This window comes from Ustilago hordei, assembly GCF_900519145.1.
Source record: "Ustilago hordei strain Uho2 genome assembly, contig: UHO2_contig_14, whole genome shotgun sequence".
Classification (NCBI taxonomy): domain Eukaryota; kingdom Fungi; phylum Basidiomycota; class Ustilaginomycetes; order Ustilaginales; family Ustilaginaceae; genus Ustilago; species Ustilago hordei.
Window position 1 is genome coordinate 233,465 of NW_024545255.1, and position 13,982 is coordinate 247,446.

Consider the following 13,982-nt stretch of genomic DNA (forward strand, 5'->3'; position numbering starts at 1 on the left):
TTGCATAGCATCATTATGGGGCCCTGCCCCCCTCTGGCGGTTAAGCGCAGGGCAGACAGGTTTGGCGTGTCTGATCTGAATCTCGGCGAAGATGCCGTTCTTGTATCCTTCATCCGCCTTGTCGCCGCGGCCGCTTGCGGGTGTGCACATGCTTTGACCCTTGATGCATCGAACCAAGCTTTTGTTAGCAGAGAGTTGCTTTGTCTGCCAAGAGCATACCAATAAGTTTGAGAGCATCCTTCACCGGCACTCCATGTCTCACAACTTCCAACGACTGCTCATTAAGCCTCTCAGCCTCGTCTTCTGTGCTTCGATCTTCCGTTCTCCTGCTCCACACGCTATTGATGGCTCCCATTCCGCATTTAGCAAGCCTCGAGTCTCAACCTTGACATTCCTTCCTCGCCTTCCCCTTCTACCCACACCATACCACCTTCCATCTCTTCCGCCACCTTCCTGTCTCGCTCCACCCTTTCCCTCTACCTCTGTCACATCTTCACCTCCCTTCCGCCGCTCCTCTAGACGCTGTGCCACGCTTCCTTGGCATGGTTGTGTCTTGCCTTCTCTAATCTTTATGCCTGAACCGCTGTCAATCTTACTGCATTCGGCTTCCAGTGGACCGCCCGAAATCAGCAACTGCTCCTTCTCGCAACCAATTGCGATACATCTCGACATCTCCGACCCGTTCTTGTCCCTCTCGTCTCTTCATCTTGCCGCTCTTTTCCCCTCTTGTTCACCTCCGCATTATCTTCCAGTTCAGCTTGCACGCCCAGCTAGTCTCTTGTCTCACTCGCCTGTCGGAGCTATCTTGTGGTACCGAGTTACATCTTGCATCCCTACCTTTCACGCCTAGAGTCCTCAGAAGCGCCGTCGTTTCGGTTCGAGCAGAGAGCTCCGATACATTCCACCATCATCTCGTCGCATTGCTTCACACCTCTGCATCGTCTCATTCTCCAACACCTTCTCCACCCGATCGACGATCTTCGCAGCTCTATTCAGCTACCCTCATACCAACGGTGCCGGAGGCCCTGTTTGCGTAATCAAGCTCTGAGGCAAAGCTTCGCGCTACACTTTCTCATCATCGCTCCGACTCATTCTCGGCAGTCACATACTCGCAATGCCTCACCTCCCAGTCTCTGCAGCTGTGGCTGCAGCACCTGGTGAGGCTTCCAGGATTGCAGATCGCCTTTATATCCTCATAAAAGGTCCATCAAATCCAGTCGACTTTCCACTCTCAATCCTGTCGGGTCTCTCTTCATCACATTCCAGTATACAGCAGTCGGCCATTGCTGAACTGCGTGCCTACATTCGACGACTCTTCTTCCTCGAATTCCACCCTTACTTTATGGTCAGCAGCATAGCCGCAGCAGGCGTAGTCTTGTTGCTCATCGCTATCGGTATCCCTGTGGCGTTTCACCGCCTCTACCATGGGCGTCTCGATGTCTTTCGCCTGGAAAGACGAATGCAAGGCTCGTACATCATCCCCAACGCTATCAACTGCTTCCTTTTGCTCGAAGGTCTCTATGGCATCTTGACAGTAGCCTTCAACTTTTGCATTTGGGAGCTTTTCAACAACCACAAACAAGGATGGATGTATCTTTTCCAGCCCTTCCGATCGCTCATCTGGATTCCGCTCTACATCGGAGCCTTCCTGACAGGATGGGGAAGTTTCTACACCGCTCCTGGTGCTCTCGACAAGCCCACTGCTTCCAGATACAAAACAAGCGCAAAAGGTCATCTGCAATGGCCACTGATCGTCAACCTTAGCTGTCTCGGCACGCCCGTTGCACTCATCATCTCGCTTCTCCCGCCAGCATGTCTCTCATCCGTCAAGATGGCCAAGGCGTACAACAGCTATAAGGAATGGGATCACAGCTTCGAAAGATTGCTCGACGCAACCGCAGCAGGCAGTCTTGTCAACCAAGTAGCTCTCGACAATTTCAGATCACGAGCCTATACCATCTTCAAGGACTGGACCATGTCGTACTACTACGTCGACATCGGCTATGTTCTCTGGAGTTTCTGGGCGCTCCTCTTCCTCTTCTTCTACGTGCCTGCTGGTGGTGTGCTCGTCTATCTTCTGCATCGTCAAGTGCGTAAGCAAAGGGCTATCCTGCTCAGCTACCAGCGCAAGCTTGAAATTCAGCTTGCGCAAGAGCAGAGGGGGATGCAAATTTGTGTCTTGACCGGAGAACAGGCTGGTATGCAGGCAGGTCAAGCAGCGGGGCACTTATCCGGAGCCCACCCTTCATCCCGCCTCGGTGCGCCTCTTGAAGACATCTATGAGAATAGAGGAGCATCCGATGGAAGCGATCGTACAGGCCCCAGCGGCACAACAGCCTCATTTAAGGGTAGTCAGGGTTTCCTTGGTCTCGAGTCGGCATTGCGGCACGACCCTCCAGCTTCTCATCAAGTGCATGGAGCCATGACTCCTGGCATCACCTCACGCATCGGTCATGTCGCAAGTTTGACTGAAGAGGTCGGCTCCAGCAATGGTCCAGGTACGGGCTCGACACCTCTTACGCCTATAACTCCCAACACGCCTAGGCCACCATCAGCCTTTAGGAAGCTGATGCGCCTGGAGACGGGGTCCAGCAGCCAGCGCGGCGACTTGCTTTCGCCTAAAACCAAGCGCAAACGCATCTCCATTACGGGTGGACCCATGTCACACTACAAATACCTCCGCCGATGTCTGGTCAACTTGCTCATTCTCTACTTTGGCATCATCTCCGCAGCCACCTGCTTCGGCGCCATTACCATCTACCTCGCTTCTGTCGAGTACGAGCACGCACTACAAGGTCCTGCCGCAGTCGCTTACCCGATCGCAGTAGCCGGCACAACAGCAGCATGGGCTTCTGCCGTCTTCGGCGCTCTCACTATCGGCTCCATTGTCTTCCGCAACTTTGACAATCCTAAACCCGAAACATGTCAAAACAGCAATACAGAAGGAGGCGGAGCAGGTGGTCTCCGTCGTCGCTTCCACCGTAACGCTTCTCGTCGCACACTCGACTCTGCCGCTGCAACAGGCGCAGAGCAGAACGCAGCAGCTCGAAACCCAGTGATGCAGGGAAAGTCTCGAACACTGCCTGCCGTACCCGAAAGCGTCGATCTGGAAGCAAGCATGCTGTCGGTCATCCAGTCAAAACCTCATATCGCCATGAACACCGGGATGAAGTTCAATATGTCAGAACAATCCCTCCCTGGCGGAGGATTTGTGATTCGACCAGATGATCAGCTAGCTTCGATGCTGTCGACTGCTGGTAACACCCCGGAAACAAAGGATGGGCCGAGAGTTGGTGGCAAACAAGGCAAGAGTCTTCGACCTCCACCGAAAGCCAGAGCTTGGCTTAGTCGGGAAAGGGAAGCTACGATGTCGATCCCTCAGGATGTCACCGAATCTTTCGGTCTTGCGTCGGTGCCGATGATGGTCGGACGCTCCAACCAAGGATCGGAGCGCGAAGCGTTGGAGGATCCGTCAGGACACTTCAAGACAACCGACTCGACTCTGGCTGAGTATCCTTTCGATCCACGCATCCTTAAGGGCGCTCAAGAAGCTTCTGCTTCGCTCGACACCACCGCAGTACGCTCAAGAGATACAAAGCCTTCTCGGGCGGAAGAATCACCTTCGTCACCAGTAGTCAAACATCAATCAAGGTTAAGCGATAGTGTCGGAAGCGAGACACCTGCTTCGAGGATCGCAAGAGAGTGGGCTCGGTCTCAATATTTTGATGCGCCACTGCCAGAGACTCCCACCACCGCAAGTGGGCGCGGTCGTGAACTCGACTCCCTCGGGTTGAAGCATGAGGGCGAGGGCGAAGGTGCTTGGATCTCCGACCTGGCAGGCTCACCTCCTGCTTCACCACCCTCATCACCACCCTCATCACCACCACGACCAACTCGTGACTTGAGACGTCTTCTTGGGGAGGCTGATTCGCAGAGGCGCAATGGCGGGGTTTTTAGCCCAGATGCAAGGTTCTGAGCTATCTTTCCCGATCTATTGATCATAACTTATACCATTTAGCATGTATTTGCTACTGTTACCCATTCTTTTTCTCAGCAATGAATTATCACATTCTTTTACCACATTGCCGCTCTGTTTACACTCGCTTTGTCCGCGTGTCACTGAGTAGGCGTTGCAGCGCAGGAGTGACGGACAAGCACATGTGGTAACGAGCTGATATCGACGTACCTGGGGAGGCTTCGACGGAGCAGCCTTCTGAGCATACGAAGGCACCACGCGACGTGTCAAAACGCAGGGATCAATATTCTTCCGGCCCCTCCTTTAGCTGCATTCGTCACTGCCTCTGAGCACTATTCAGCCAAACTTCTCAAGGCAGACTGACATTGAGCTTATCAGATCCACGGAGATCACTTTGTAATGATCTTCGCTCTGTCCCACCTCCCACACTTTGCGCAAGAAGATGCAGCTGCGGCAGTCCGTCAACATCGCCATATCGACCGAGGACTCGCAACCATGCGTTCAAGCGCATTAGACCGCATGATCTCGTGACTCGACTGCAAGCCCTCCTGTGCAAAAGATCGGAGTAGGGGAAAGGTTGCGGCATCGTATGACACACATTGAAACCCTATCGTCGGTCTGGCACATTGGCACCATGCGGTTCATCTTTGCGGAAGTTCGGATCTTTGAGTTATCTGATAAACTTGCAACCGGATATCCTCGGCCCTTCTAGAGATCATACTGCTCTCACACCTCGGCGCCGTTGTTGAACGCTTCTTCTTAACCCCACTTCGGCCGCTCTCAGCTCTTTCATCCATTCTTTCGTTCCTTCTCTGCGGAAGTACTATCATACGCAAACCTGAATACGCTCTCCTCTTTGTTCTGCGCAGGCTCTGCTCAGTTCGTCGGGTGAGAGGAGGTGATGCATATAACCCGCGCCCTTTTCCTCGTTGCTCTTCTTCTTCCTCTAACCTTCATCTATCTCACCCAACTCTACAAGCGAGCTAGGATGAGCAGCATCGCAGCAACCACGCCTTCAACCATTGCCATCGTGGGCGGATCCTACGTTGGCATGCGACTCGCTCAAGCACTCGTACCTGTCCTTCCACCAACGCATCGGGTCGTGGTGGTGGAGGCCAACTCGCATTTCCACCATTTATTCACCTTCCCACGCTTCTCTGTGCTTCATCGTGGAGGTGAGGAGAAAGCATTCATTCCTTACTCCCACGCACTTGAAGCTGGAGCTGCTGGCAACGCGATCATCCACGCAAAAGCGCTCTCAATCCACCCCTCAGCCGAAACCTCTTCCAAAGGATACCTCAAGCTGGATCGCGCAGCAAACCAAGGAAGTGACACGCTCGAATTTGACTACCTTGCCATCGCAACGGGTAATCAGCTCCGAGAACCTTGGTCGCTTCCTCCAACATCACACGAGGGAGTGACCGCAAAGAAGCAAGCGGTGGAGACGCTGAGACGGTATCAGGACGCAGTGAAACAAGCTCGAAACATTGTGATTGTCGGCGGTGGTGCTGTGGGTGCTCAAGTCGCTTGCGATATTGCTGAACTCTATCCCCTCACCCCCTCGAAAACGGTGACGGTGTTGCATAGTACAAATTTCATCCGAACCTACACAAGCTCGTCTTGCAACGATTCGCTGAGCGAAACATTAACACACACCTCGGCAGCCGTGTTGTTATCCCGTCCTTGGGCTTCCCCGCGTTCAAAGAGGGGGAGATGTTCGAAGTGGAACTGCAAAATGGTAGCAAAGTCAAAGCGGATCTGGTATTGATGTGTACAGGTCAAACACCCCGTTCTTCCCTCCTATCGTCTTTTGCACCTGAAGTCATCACCGCCGATGGTTTCATTGACGTTCACTCTTCGCTTCAAATCAAATCTACCCCCTCTGCACTAGGTGCAAGAGTTTTTGCTCTGGGAGATATCGCCAACAGCGGGGCAGCAAAAACTGTTCGCGCTGCAGCAGGACAGATCGACGTTATCAAATCCAACATCCTCTCCCTCATCGCAGCCGAAACTAGAGGCAAGGAGGAGGGAAAGCTAGAACTTCAAACCTTCACCCCGGGTCCATCGGGTATTCACCTCAGCTTGGGTCTGTACGAAAGTGTCAAGTTCCGCAATCCAGCGAAAGAAGGGGAGGAGCCGTGGTGTGAGGGATTGGAGAGGGATTTGAAGATCGATATGGGAATAGAGGGTACTTGGAAGAAATGGAATGTTCCGGAGGGGACTCCTTGGCATCTTTGATTCCCTCCCCTCGCTCTCCCTCGCACACTGGGCAATACGAAGATACTGAATGATACAACTGAAGTTGGTTTGCGTTTGTATTCAGCTTTGCAGCTCAACAATCCATTCCTTGAACGCACCCAGACCTCCAATGGGATCCACCTTCTCTTCGCCGTCTTTCCCATCCCAGCTCCTACTCTTCCCCACACTGGCCAACGCAAACTCCATCTTTCCACCCCAAACTACATGATCATCCAACTTTTCCAGACTGAATCCTCCCCCACCTCCATTCTCACCCTCTAATGCACGTTGAGAAGCAGCCCAATCAATATAATCCACCACCTCATCTTCCTCTTCCTCCTCATCGCCCCCTTCAGTCTCCGCTGAGACACTCCCTCCCGCATTCTGCAGCCCCAATGCGCGCTTGATCCAGCCAAAGACACCCCTTGCACTTGCACCTGCGCAACCTGGATCAGCATCTGCAACTTTCCCCAAGCCAGCAATCTTTACGTTTCCTGTACGACGACGGTTGAGACCCATATTAGCCCTACGTTGGCCCAATTCGGATTCAAGAGTGGTTTGGCAGCGTGAGAGGAGTTGTGCGCGACGTTTCTCGTCTTTTGTGGGGTCAGTGCCGGCTGCTGATCCTCCGAGGAGAGGGGAGAGGTCGGCGCGTGTGAATAGGACAAGCACGGAGGGTGGGGCGAGCGAAGAGGTGGATCGAGCGCGTTGCTTTGCAAGGCAAGTGAGCGTGGAGTGGAGAAGGTCGGCTACGTCGGTGATACTCTCCCCTTCTCCGAGTCGAGTGCTGGTGGAGTTGGTGGAGGCTTTGGATGCCATCACAGCGTCAATGCAGATAACTAGTCCGTCTGCTTGGTGCAGCTGCTCCTCCGCCAGTGGCCTCAAACGAGGGTGACCGGGAAGGTCGACTATCGTAACCGGCTTCAGACTCCCACCATCCTTGTCGAGTGCAGAAGGAGTGATCAGACCTTGTGAGGGCTTCTGCGAAGAAAGTGTCGCAGGCGTAGTCTGATAAACCAATGAAGAGAAGAGAGAAGTTTTACCCGTGTCGCTCAATCCCACCAGCACTACAGTTGATGATCTCCCCTTCGATCGTTTTGTGATATACTCCGTGTGGTTGAGAGAGGATGCGAGGTGAGGAGCACTCTGAACAGCAGAAGAAGTCTTGGTGAGAGTGTAGGTGAGTAGAACGGCGAGAAGAGTTGCAGGGACGATGACAAAGTATTGAGGAGGAATGCCCGAGTCTTTGAGTGGTTGAGGGAGGTGTGATGCTACTGCGTCTGGCCAGCGGACTGCTGGTGCGACAAAAGCCATCCTGGTACCGAGTATCGTCCTGAAAAGAGGGTCGGGCTTGATGTTGAGGTATATGGAACGAGAAGATGTGTGGCAAGTGGAGAGGTGGTCTGAGTCCAACATGATTCAAGACGAAGAGATGTTCGGAAGTCGGGGTAGTATTTGTCATCACCAGTCAGCTTCCAGTCAGAAGAGGTGAGAGGGAGAATTGGGAGAATAATGTGGAATAGAAATTGGTAGTCGATCACCTATAAGCCCTTGACTGGGCTGCGCTTGCGAATTGGCCAAGTGGGACGCGTTTCTTTCAGCTGTGTTAGTTTTGAGCACGGACTGCCTTTGCTCCACCTGTCCAGGAGGCATCATCAATCCTCATTTGCTGCTTCTTCTCATCTCGACCTCAACGTCGTCATCTTTCGACACCTACGAGGCTCACTATTTCTCTTTGCAGCCACAACATCACCACGATATTATATCGGCTGCTCTTGCTCGTAGTCGCACTGGCTGAACACCAGCCTTCCAACAATCAGCCTCAGCGCTCCTCCAACCAACACCTCAACCCCTTCACCTCCTTAAAGGAAATCGCCCACGATGTTCCGCAACACGTACGACAGCGACAACACCGTCTTCTCACCCCAAGGTCGACTCCACCAGGTCGAATATGCCCTTGAAGCCGTAAAGCAAGGATCCGCAGTTGTCGGTCTTCGTTCCTCCACCCATGCCATCCTAGTCGCACTCAAACGAGCTCCCTCCGAACTCGCCTCCTACCAAAAGAAGATGCTTCGAATCGACAATCACCTCGGTATCGGCTTCGCCGGTCTCACCTCCGACGCCCGTGTCCTTTCCACTTACATGCGTCAACTAGCCCTCTCTTCTCGTCTCGTCTACGACCGCCCCCTCCCTATCTCCCGCGTTGTCGACTCCCTCGCAGACCGAGCCCAATACAACACCATGGACTACGGCAAACGCCCTTACGGTGTAGGCTTCCTCATTATCGGTGTAGACGACACTGGTCCGCATCTGTACGAGTTTAGCCCAACTGCTAACTGCTTCGAGTATTACGCTATGAGTATTGGCGCGCGCAGCCAGTCAGCGAAGACGTACTTGGAGAGGAAGTTTGAAGAGTTCAGCAGTGCTAGTTTGGAAGAACTGGTAACGCACGGGCTTTATGCATTGAGGGATACACTGCCGCAGAATAAGGATTTGGAGTTGGAACAGGTGTCAGTGGCTGTTGTGGGGCCAGGAGCGGATGCAGATGTGAACAGTGCAGAGGCGAGGAAGGGGGAGAAGTTTAGAATTGTGGAAGGCGAAGAGTTGAGACCGTATATGGATAAGTTGCAGCCTAGGGGTCTGCCGGGGGCTAGGGCGACCGCCGCGGCGGCGGCGGCGGCGGGTGAGGGTACAGGTGCAACGGAGGGCGGTGAGGGTAACGCGGCGGTACCTGGCGGAGAGGCGCCAATGGAGGATTAAGCACACCCTGCTCGGAAGACAGCTCTGCAAACCACTCTTGGCGAGCGATCATCTTGTACAGTCTGCCCTCATTTCAACCACGATACAGAACCTCACTTGATCTGACATTGCTATGCGACTTCAAAAGAATCTGGTGTGAGTCCTGTGTGTGCTGCTTCTGGGGAGGGCGGTTACAGTTCGGTAGCAAGTTGTTGGAGCTTTTGTTCTGATTCGACAGACGTGAGAAAGGACGTCTAAGCTCAAAACATCCTCCATGACTAACCTGTATTGAGCTCAGATGCAGCAGCTTTCACTCGCACAGCAAACATTCGAGTGGTGATCTGGTATGTATTCAACTAAAACAAACAAAAGACAGGACCTTAAAATCGTCCAGCTTCAACAAAGATACAACGGCACAAGTGGCGGAAAGGTGTACTTTTTACATAGCTGGAAGAGAATCAACCATCAAGCGATCTTCGCACGTCATCTCCCTTGCGCTTCTTAGAGGAAGCTGCTGTTCTGCTTCTTAGCGGTCTCGTTAGCCCAGTAACCCTGAACACCCAACAAGCTCAAAACACCAACGGTGATAGCGCTAATCGAGCGACGATCAGTGCGTCTGACCTCCTCCTTGTGGGTGTAAGCGTAGATACCCAAACCACCGAGCAATGCAACATTAACAGCGGCAAGTGCAGGACCCCACTGCTTAGGATCACGCGAGAACGAGCCCCAGAAGCTTTCAAGTTCCTTCTCCGCTTCACCTGCCTTGTTGCGCAACTTTTTGGCTCCTTCTTCACCTTTCTTCCTCAACACTTCTGCGTCTTTGGAGAACTCCTTCTTTCCCTTGTCCAAATACTCGCTTGCCTTTTGGCCGGCCTTTTCAGCCTCAGCACGAGCATTCTTTCCGAACTTTTCAGCTTCAGTCTTTGCATCCTTTCCAAATTTCTCAGCCTGGTCAGCAAACTGCTTGCCCTTCTTCTCGGCCTCATCGGCAACCTGTCGACCCTTCTTGCTGGCATCATTGGCAAAGTCTTGACCAGCTTTCTTAGCGTCACTGGCAGCATCCTTACCAGCCTTCTTAGCATCATCAGCTAGATCCTGACCAGTCTTGGCTGCGTCGTCAGCAGCATCCTTACCAGCCTGAGCAGCATTGTTAGTGGTCTTCTTGGCAGAGTCGCTAGCCTTCTTAGCGTCGGACTCGAGCTGGCTACGCTGAGCACGAGCTTTGGAGGCGGCTTCGTCGTAAACTTCTTGCGATTGGGTCTTGAGATGTTCAAGGTCGGAATCGGAGGGGACTACGTTTACCTTGCCCGAGTTGACGTCGAGAGCGGAACGATTGACGTCGTCAGAACCGGATTGATCTTCGAGGTAGCCCTGGTCTGGCTTGGGTTGCTGCGACTTGGGAGGAGCATTTTCGGCTGCGATATCGGCGTAGGACGACATTGTGTGCGAGTACTTTGTGTGGTGTCGAGGGGTGTGGTTTGTTAGGTAATTGTGGGCAAGTTGGGTGGAAGGGTGTGTGGTATAAGAGAAGATGTATGAAGTGTCAATAGAGGGGAGAAGGAATAGATAAGCGAATAGGAAGCCAGGGTTGTGATGATATCAGAGACACAGAGACAGATTTTGGGCAATCAAGGGTCGGGTTGGTCTGGAAGCGAACGGACGGCAGCAGAAGGTCAGAGAGAGTATGGAAAGGCTGTGAGTTTGTGTGTGAGTTTGTGTGTGAGTTTGTGTGTGTGTTTTCTGTTGCACGGAATCCCTCCACAAGCCACGGGCACGAACCATCTCTCGTGCTCAAGATTGAGGTGACTGTGACTTGAGAACAGCGAAAGCACCAGTGCGTCATTTGACGCCTTTTGAGCGGAATGCGGGCGTTGCTCAGTTTTAGACAGCGCAGCCAAAGTTGGCTTTTGCGAATCGATCGGGGTTGCGCCAAGGAGATCGCACCGATTGGACCCTGGATGAGAAGCATCTCGATTTCGAGATTTCGGCTCGCATTTCCAAAGCTCAGTCATCCATTCTTTCTCCGTCCTGACCTTGTACAACCACTCACACCCATAGCAATCCTTCTTCTCAAGGCTCGCTTCATTGCACTCGTCCAAAGGTGTCCTGCTCGAACACAAAAGTGAATACAGCAAGCGACGATCCAAGGGTAAATATCGACACACCGGAGAGGGAGGACTAAGAACATTCGATTCATGTCAACTCCTTAAACTCGACATAACGACAACATCGACGCTGCTGGAATACAAAGGGTGAGCACAAAAATCTCTCTGACCTTTGTTGCACCATCCATACATCCTCAGAGTCTAGTCTCGAGCTCACAACCTCAAACCTCAACCATGTCAGAGTTCCAAAAGGAAGAGCTCTCCCTTGAAGAGACCAACAAGCTTCGTATCTCTCTCGGTCTCAAACCTCTTGCCGCCGACGATGCTCCTTCTTCCTCTTCTTCCAAGAAGGCGACGGCTCCTGATGATGCTGCACCACTCAAGCTAGAAGGTGATGCGCTTGCAGCAAAGAACTTCCAGGACAAGCAGGACCGCGAACGGAAGGAACGCCAAGATGCAGAGCTCAAGGAACGCTTAGCAAAAGCGCAGGCCAAACGTGATGCTGCGAGGCGGCTCAAAGGTCCGACGCTTGCGGATCCGGATGTGAGCAACCAAGCTTCTACCTCTGCATCGGGGTCCACTTTGTCGTCCAAGGATACGCTCCAATGGATCAAAGAATCCAAGAAGCGAGCCAAGGAACATGCTGCTCGCAGAGCAAGGGAGCTTGAAGAACAAGAGGCTCGAGAACAAACACAGTACCGCGAGTCAGATCTTGCTGGTCTTCGTGTTGGCCATGATGCTGACGAGTTCGGGGAGGGTGAGGAGCGTATTCTTACCCTCAGAGATGCAGGCGTTCTCGATGATGCAGACGACGAGCTCATGGATGCAGTGCTCGACCAGGCCGAACGAGATGCCAAGGATATCGAACGCAAGAAAGGAGCAAAGGAGTACACTGGATTGGATGACGAAGAGGCGGCGACAGGGCGCAAACGCGGCGTACTGGCAAAGTACGATGCCGACCTTCCCGAAGGCAGCCTTGCCTCCGCTGAAGAATCCGGTTTCAGACTGGGCGCTAGCGTCTCTGCAGCCGATCGTCGAGCAAAGCTCCGAGAAGAAGCTGAAGAGGAAGCTCGACGTGCCAACAAGCAGCTTCTTTCGCTGGACTATGTCAAGAACCAAGAGCTCTCCGACTACCTGCAAGAAGGAGATGTAGGATTTAAGAAGCCAAAGACAAAAAAGCGGAAGAAGGCAGCCAAAGCCAAGATCAGCTTCGATGATGATGATGCACAGGATGCACAGCCAGAAGCTAGCACCTCTGCTACTGCTACGACCAGTGCTGATGTCATCGCAGACGTCGAGATGGAGGACACGAAGACCGCCACAAAGCCGGTCCGTCGACAGCAGACCGACAACTTTGTCGATGACGACGAGCTGCAAGCTTCGCTAGCCAAGTCGAGACGCTTGAAGGCGAAGAAGACGTTCAACAAGATGACGCCAGAGATGATTGCGAAGAATCTTGCAGCGCAACGTGCAGCTGAAGAAGCAGAGCGATCGGCTGCTGGTGCGACGAGCGGGACTGCGATACCTTTTGGGACTAATGGAGGTGGCACAGCAGCGAATGGCAGTGCAGAGGGGCAAGGTGGGGAAGGCGGCTTGACTTTTGACGAGACTAGCGAGTTTGTTCGCGCAATCCGAGAGCGTCCGTTGGAAAGCAAGACAAGGACGAGAGCTCGTTCTGTCAAGCGGGAGTCTCCCTCACCTTCGCTTGGCAACGAAGCTCAGATCAAGCGGGAAGCCTCTGCGGATTCCGTCGCCGGTGTGCCGATGCGCGAACTAGACACAGCTCAAGTCAAGACGGAAGAAGACGACGATGCTCACGTAGCTCTCACCTCGACCAACAGTGCGCTCAGAGACGAGCCAGAGGAAGGCGAGACACTCGACACCATCGTCAAGTCGGAGCCTAAGGACGACCTTCCTGTACCAGACGAAAGCGAGCCAGTCATCGGTCGAGGCATGGCTTCCACCCTCTCTTTCCTCCGACAACAAGGCATGCTACCTCAAACCAACCCCGAACTCAAATCTCGCGAAGAACAACAACGTCAATACGACGCCTGGCTCGCCGCCCGTCGTCTCGAAGAACAGTCTCGCGAACAAGCCCGTTTAGCATCCAAAGCCTCCGGTTCTTCCATCGACCAATCTTCGCGCGAAGCTGCCAATCGCAACCGCGAGCTAGAAGAAGCCCGACTCGCCCAAGATCGGTTCCGAGACTACAAGCCCGATGTCGAGATCAAGTATCACGATGAGTTCGGGCGAGATCTGGATCAGAAAGAAGCTTGGAAACATCTTTCGCACGTGTTCCATGGAAAGAAGCCGGGAACGAAGAAGATGGAGAAGAGATTGAAGAAGATTGAAGACGAGAAGAAGAGAGAGAGGATGGCTGCGGGGGACACGCCTATGGGGATGATGGGTGCATTTATGAGTAGGAGTGAGAGGACAGGGAAGGCTCACATGGTTTTGAGTGTGGGTAGTAGAGGGAGTGCGCCTCAGGAGAATGATCTTTTGGATGGGAAGAGGAAAGGAGACGGGATCGAGCTTAAGAAGACGCAGCCTAAGGCGGCGAAGAGTAAGAAACAGGGCGGTGGTGAGGAAATGTTGTTGAGTCCTATACCGACTGGTGGGACCACGACAGTGAATGGGGATGCGACTGGGGAAGGGAGTGGAACGGCGACGACGGTAAAGACAGGTGGTGGATGGGCTAGGATAGGAAGTGCTACTCCTGCTCCCCCAACCAATGCTGCGGGGGCGGTGACGAGCGCAGGTTCTGGTTTCAAACCGGTTGGAAGTGGTAGCGGAATGACAAGTGTTACTGTTTCTGCTTCTGCTTCGCCTGCTCCAGCGCAGGAAGCATCGACCTCGGGTACGGGGGGACCTTTCCGTCTCGCCTTCAGCTCCGGTCTCAAACGTATGGCTGAGCAATAGATCCT

The 13,982-nt window shown here is 53.3% G+C and overlaps 7 protein-coding genes across 7 annotated transcripts; 4 read left to right on the forward strand and 3 right to left on the reverse strand.

The window, feature by feature from the left end:
- Positions 1-258: 258 nt before the first annotated feature.
- Positions 259-672, reverse strand: UHO2_05557 (uncharacterized protein; the record flags this gene model as incomplete). Its single annotated transcript, XM_041554728.1, has 1 exon — positions 259-672. The coding sequence occupies one exon, from the start codon at positions 670-672 to the stop codon at positions 259-261; it is 414 nt and encodes a 137-aa protein (XP_041410662.1).
- A 442-nt stretch (positions 673-1,114) lies between these two features.
- Positions 1,115-3,976, forward strand: UHO2_05558 (uncharacterized protein; the record flags this gene model as incomplete). Its single annotated transcript, XM_041554729.1, has 1 exon — positions 1,115-3,976. One exon carries the CDS (start codon positions 1,115-1,117, stop codon positions 3,974-3,976), a length of 2,862 nt encoding a protein of 953 aa, XP_041410663.1.
- Positions 3,977-4,964: 988 nt separating this feature from the next.
- UHO2_05559 (uncharacterized protein) lies at positions 4,965-6,214 on the forward strand (the record flags this gene model as incomplete). Its single annotated transcript, XM_041554730.1, has 2 exons — positions 4,965-5,546; positions 5,591-6,214. 2 exons carry the CDS (start codon positions 4,965-4,967, stop codon positions 6,212-6,214), a joined length of 1,206 nt encoding a protein of 401 aa, XP_041410664.1.
- An 81-nt stretch (positions 6,215-6,295) lies between these two features.
- UHO2_05560 (related to SRP102 ### signal recognition particle receptor beta subunit) lies at positions 6,296-7,528 on the reverse strand (the record flags this gene model as incomplete). Its single annotated transcript, XM_041554731.1, has 1 exon — positions 6,296-7,528. One exon carries the CDS (start codon positions 7,526-7,528, stop codon positions 6,296-6,298), a length of 1,233 nt encoding a protein of 410 aa, XP_041410665.1.
- Positions 7,529-8,095: 567 nt separating this feature from the next.
- UHO2_05561 (putative PRE5 - 20S proteasome subunit (alpha6)) lies at positions 8,096-8,974 on the forward strand (the record flags this gene model as incomplete). Its single annotated transcript, XM_041554732.1, has 1 exon — positions 8,096-8,974. One exon carries the CDS (start codon positions 8,096-8,098, stop codon positions 8,972-8,974), a length of 879 nt encoding a protein of 292 aa, XP_041410666.1.
- Positions 8,975-9,454: 480 nt separating this feature from the next.
- Positions 9,455-10,393, reverse strand: UHO2_05562 (uncharacterized protein; the record flags this gene model as incomplete). Its single annotated transcript, XM_041554733.1, has 1 exon — positions 9,455-10,393. One exon carries the CDS (start codon positions 10,391-10,393, stop codon positions 9,455-9,457), a length of 939 nt encoding a protein of 312 aa, XP_041410667.1.
- Positions 10,394-11,292: 899 nt separating this feature from the next.
- UHO2_05563 (uncharacterized protein) lies at positions 11,293-13,977 on the forward strand (the record flags this gene model as incomplete). The annotated part of the gene is made up of 1 exon (XM_041554734.1): positions 11,293-13,977. The coding sequence occupies one exon, from the start codon at positions 11,293-11,295 to the stop codon at positions 13,975-13,977; it is 2,685 nt and encodes an 894-aa protein (XP_041410668.1).
- Positions 13,978-13,982: the final 5 nt, after the last annotated feature.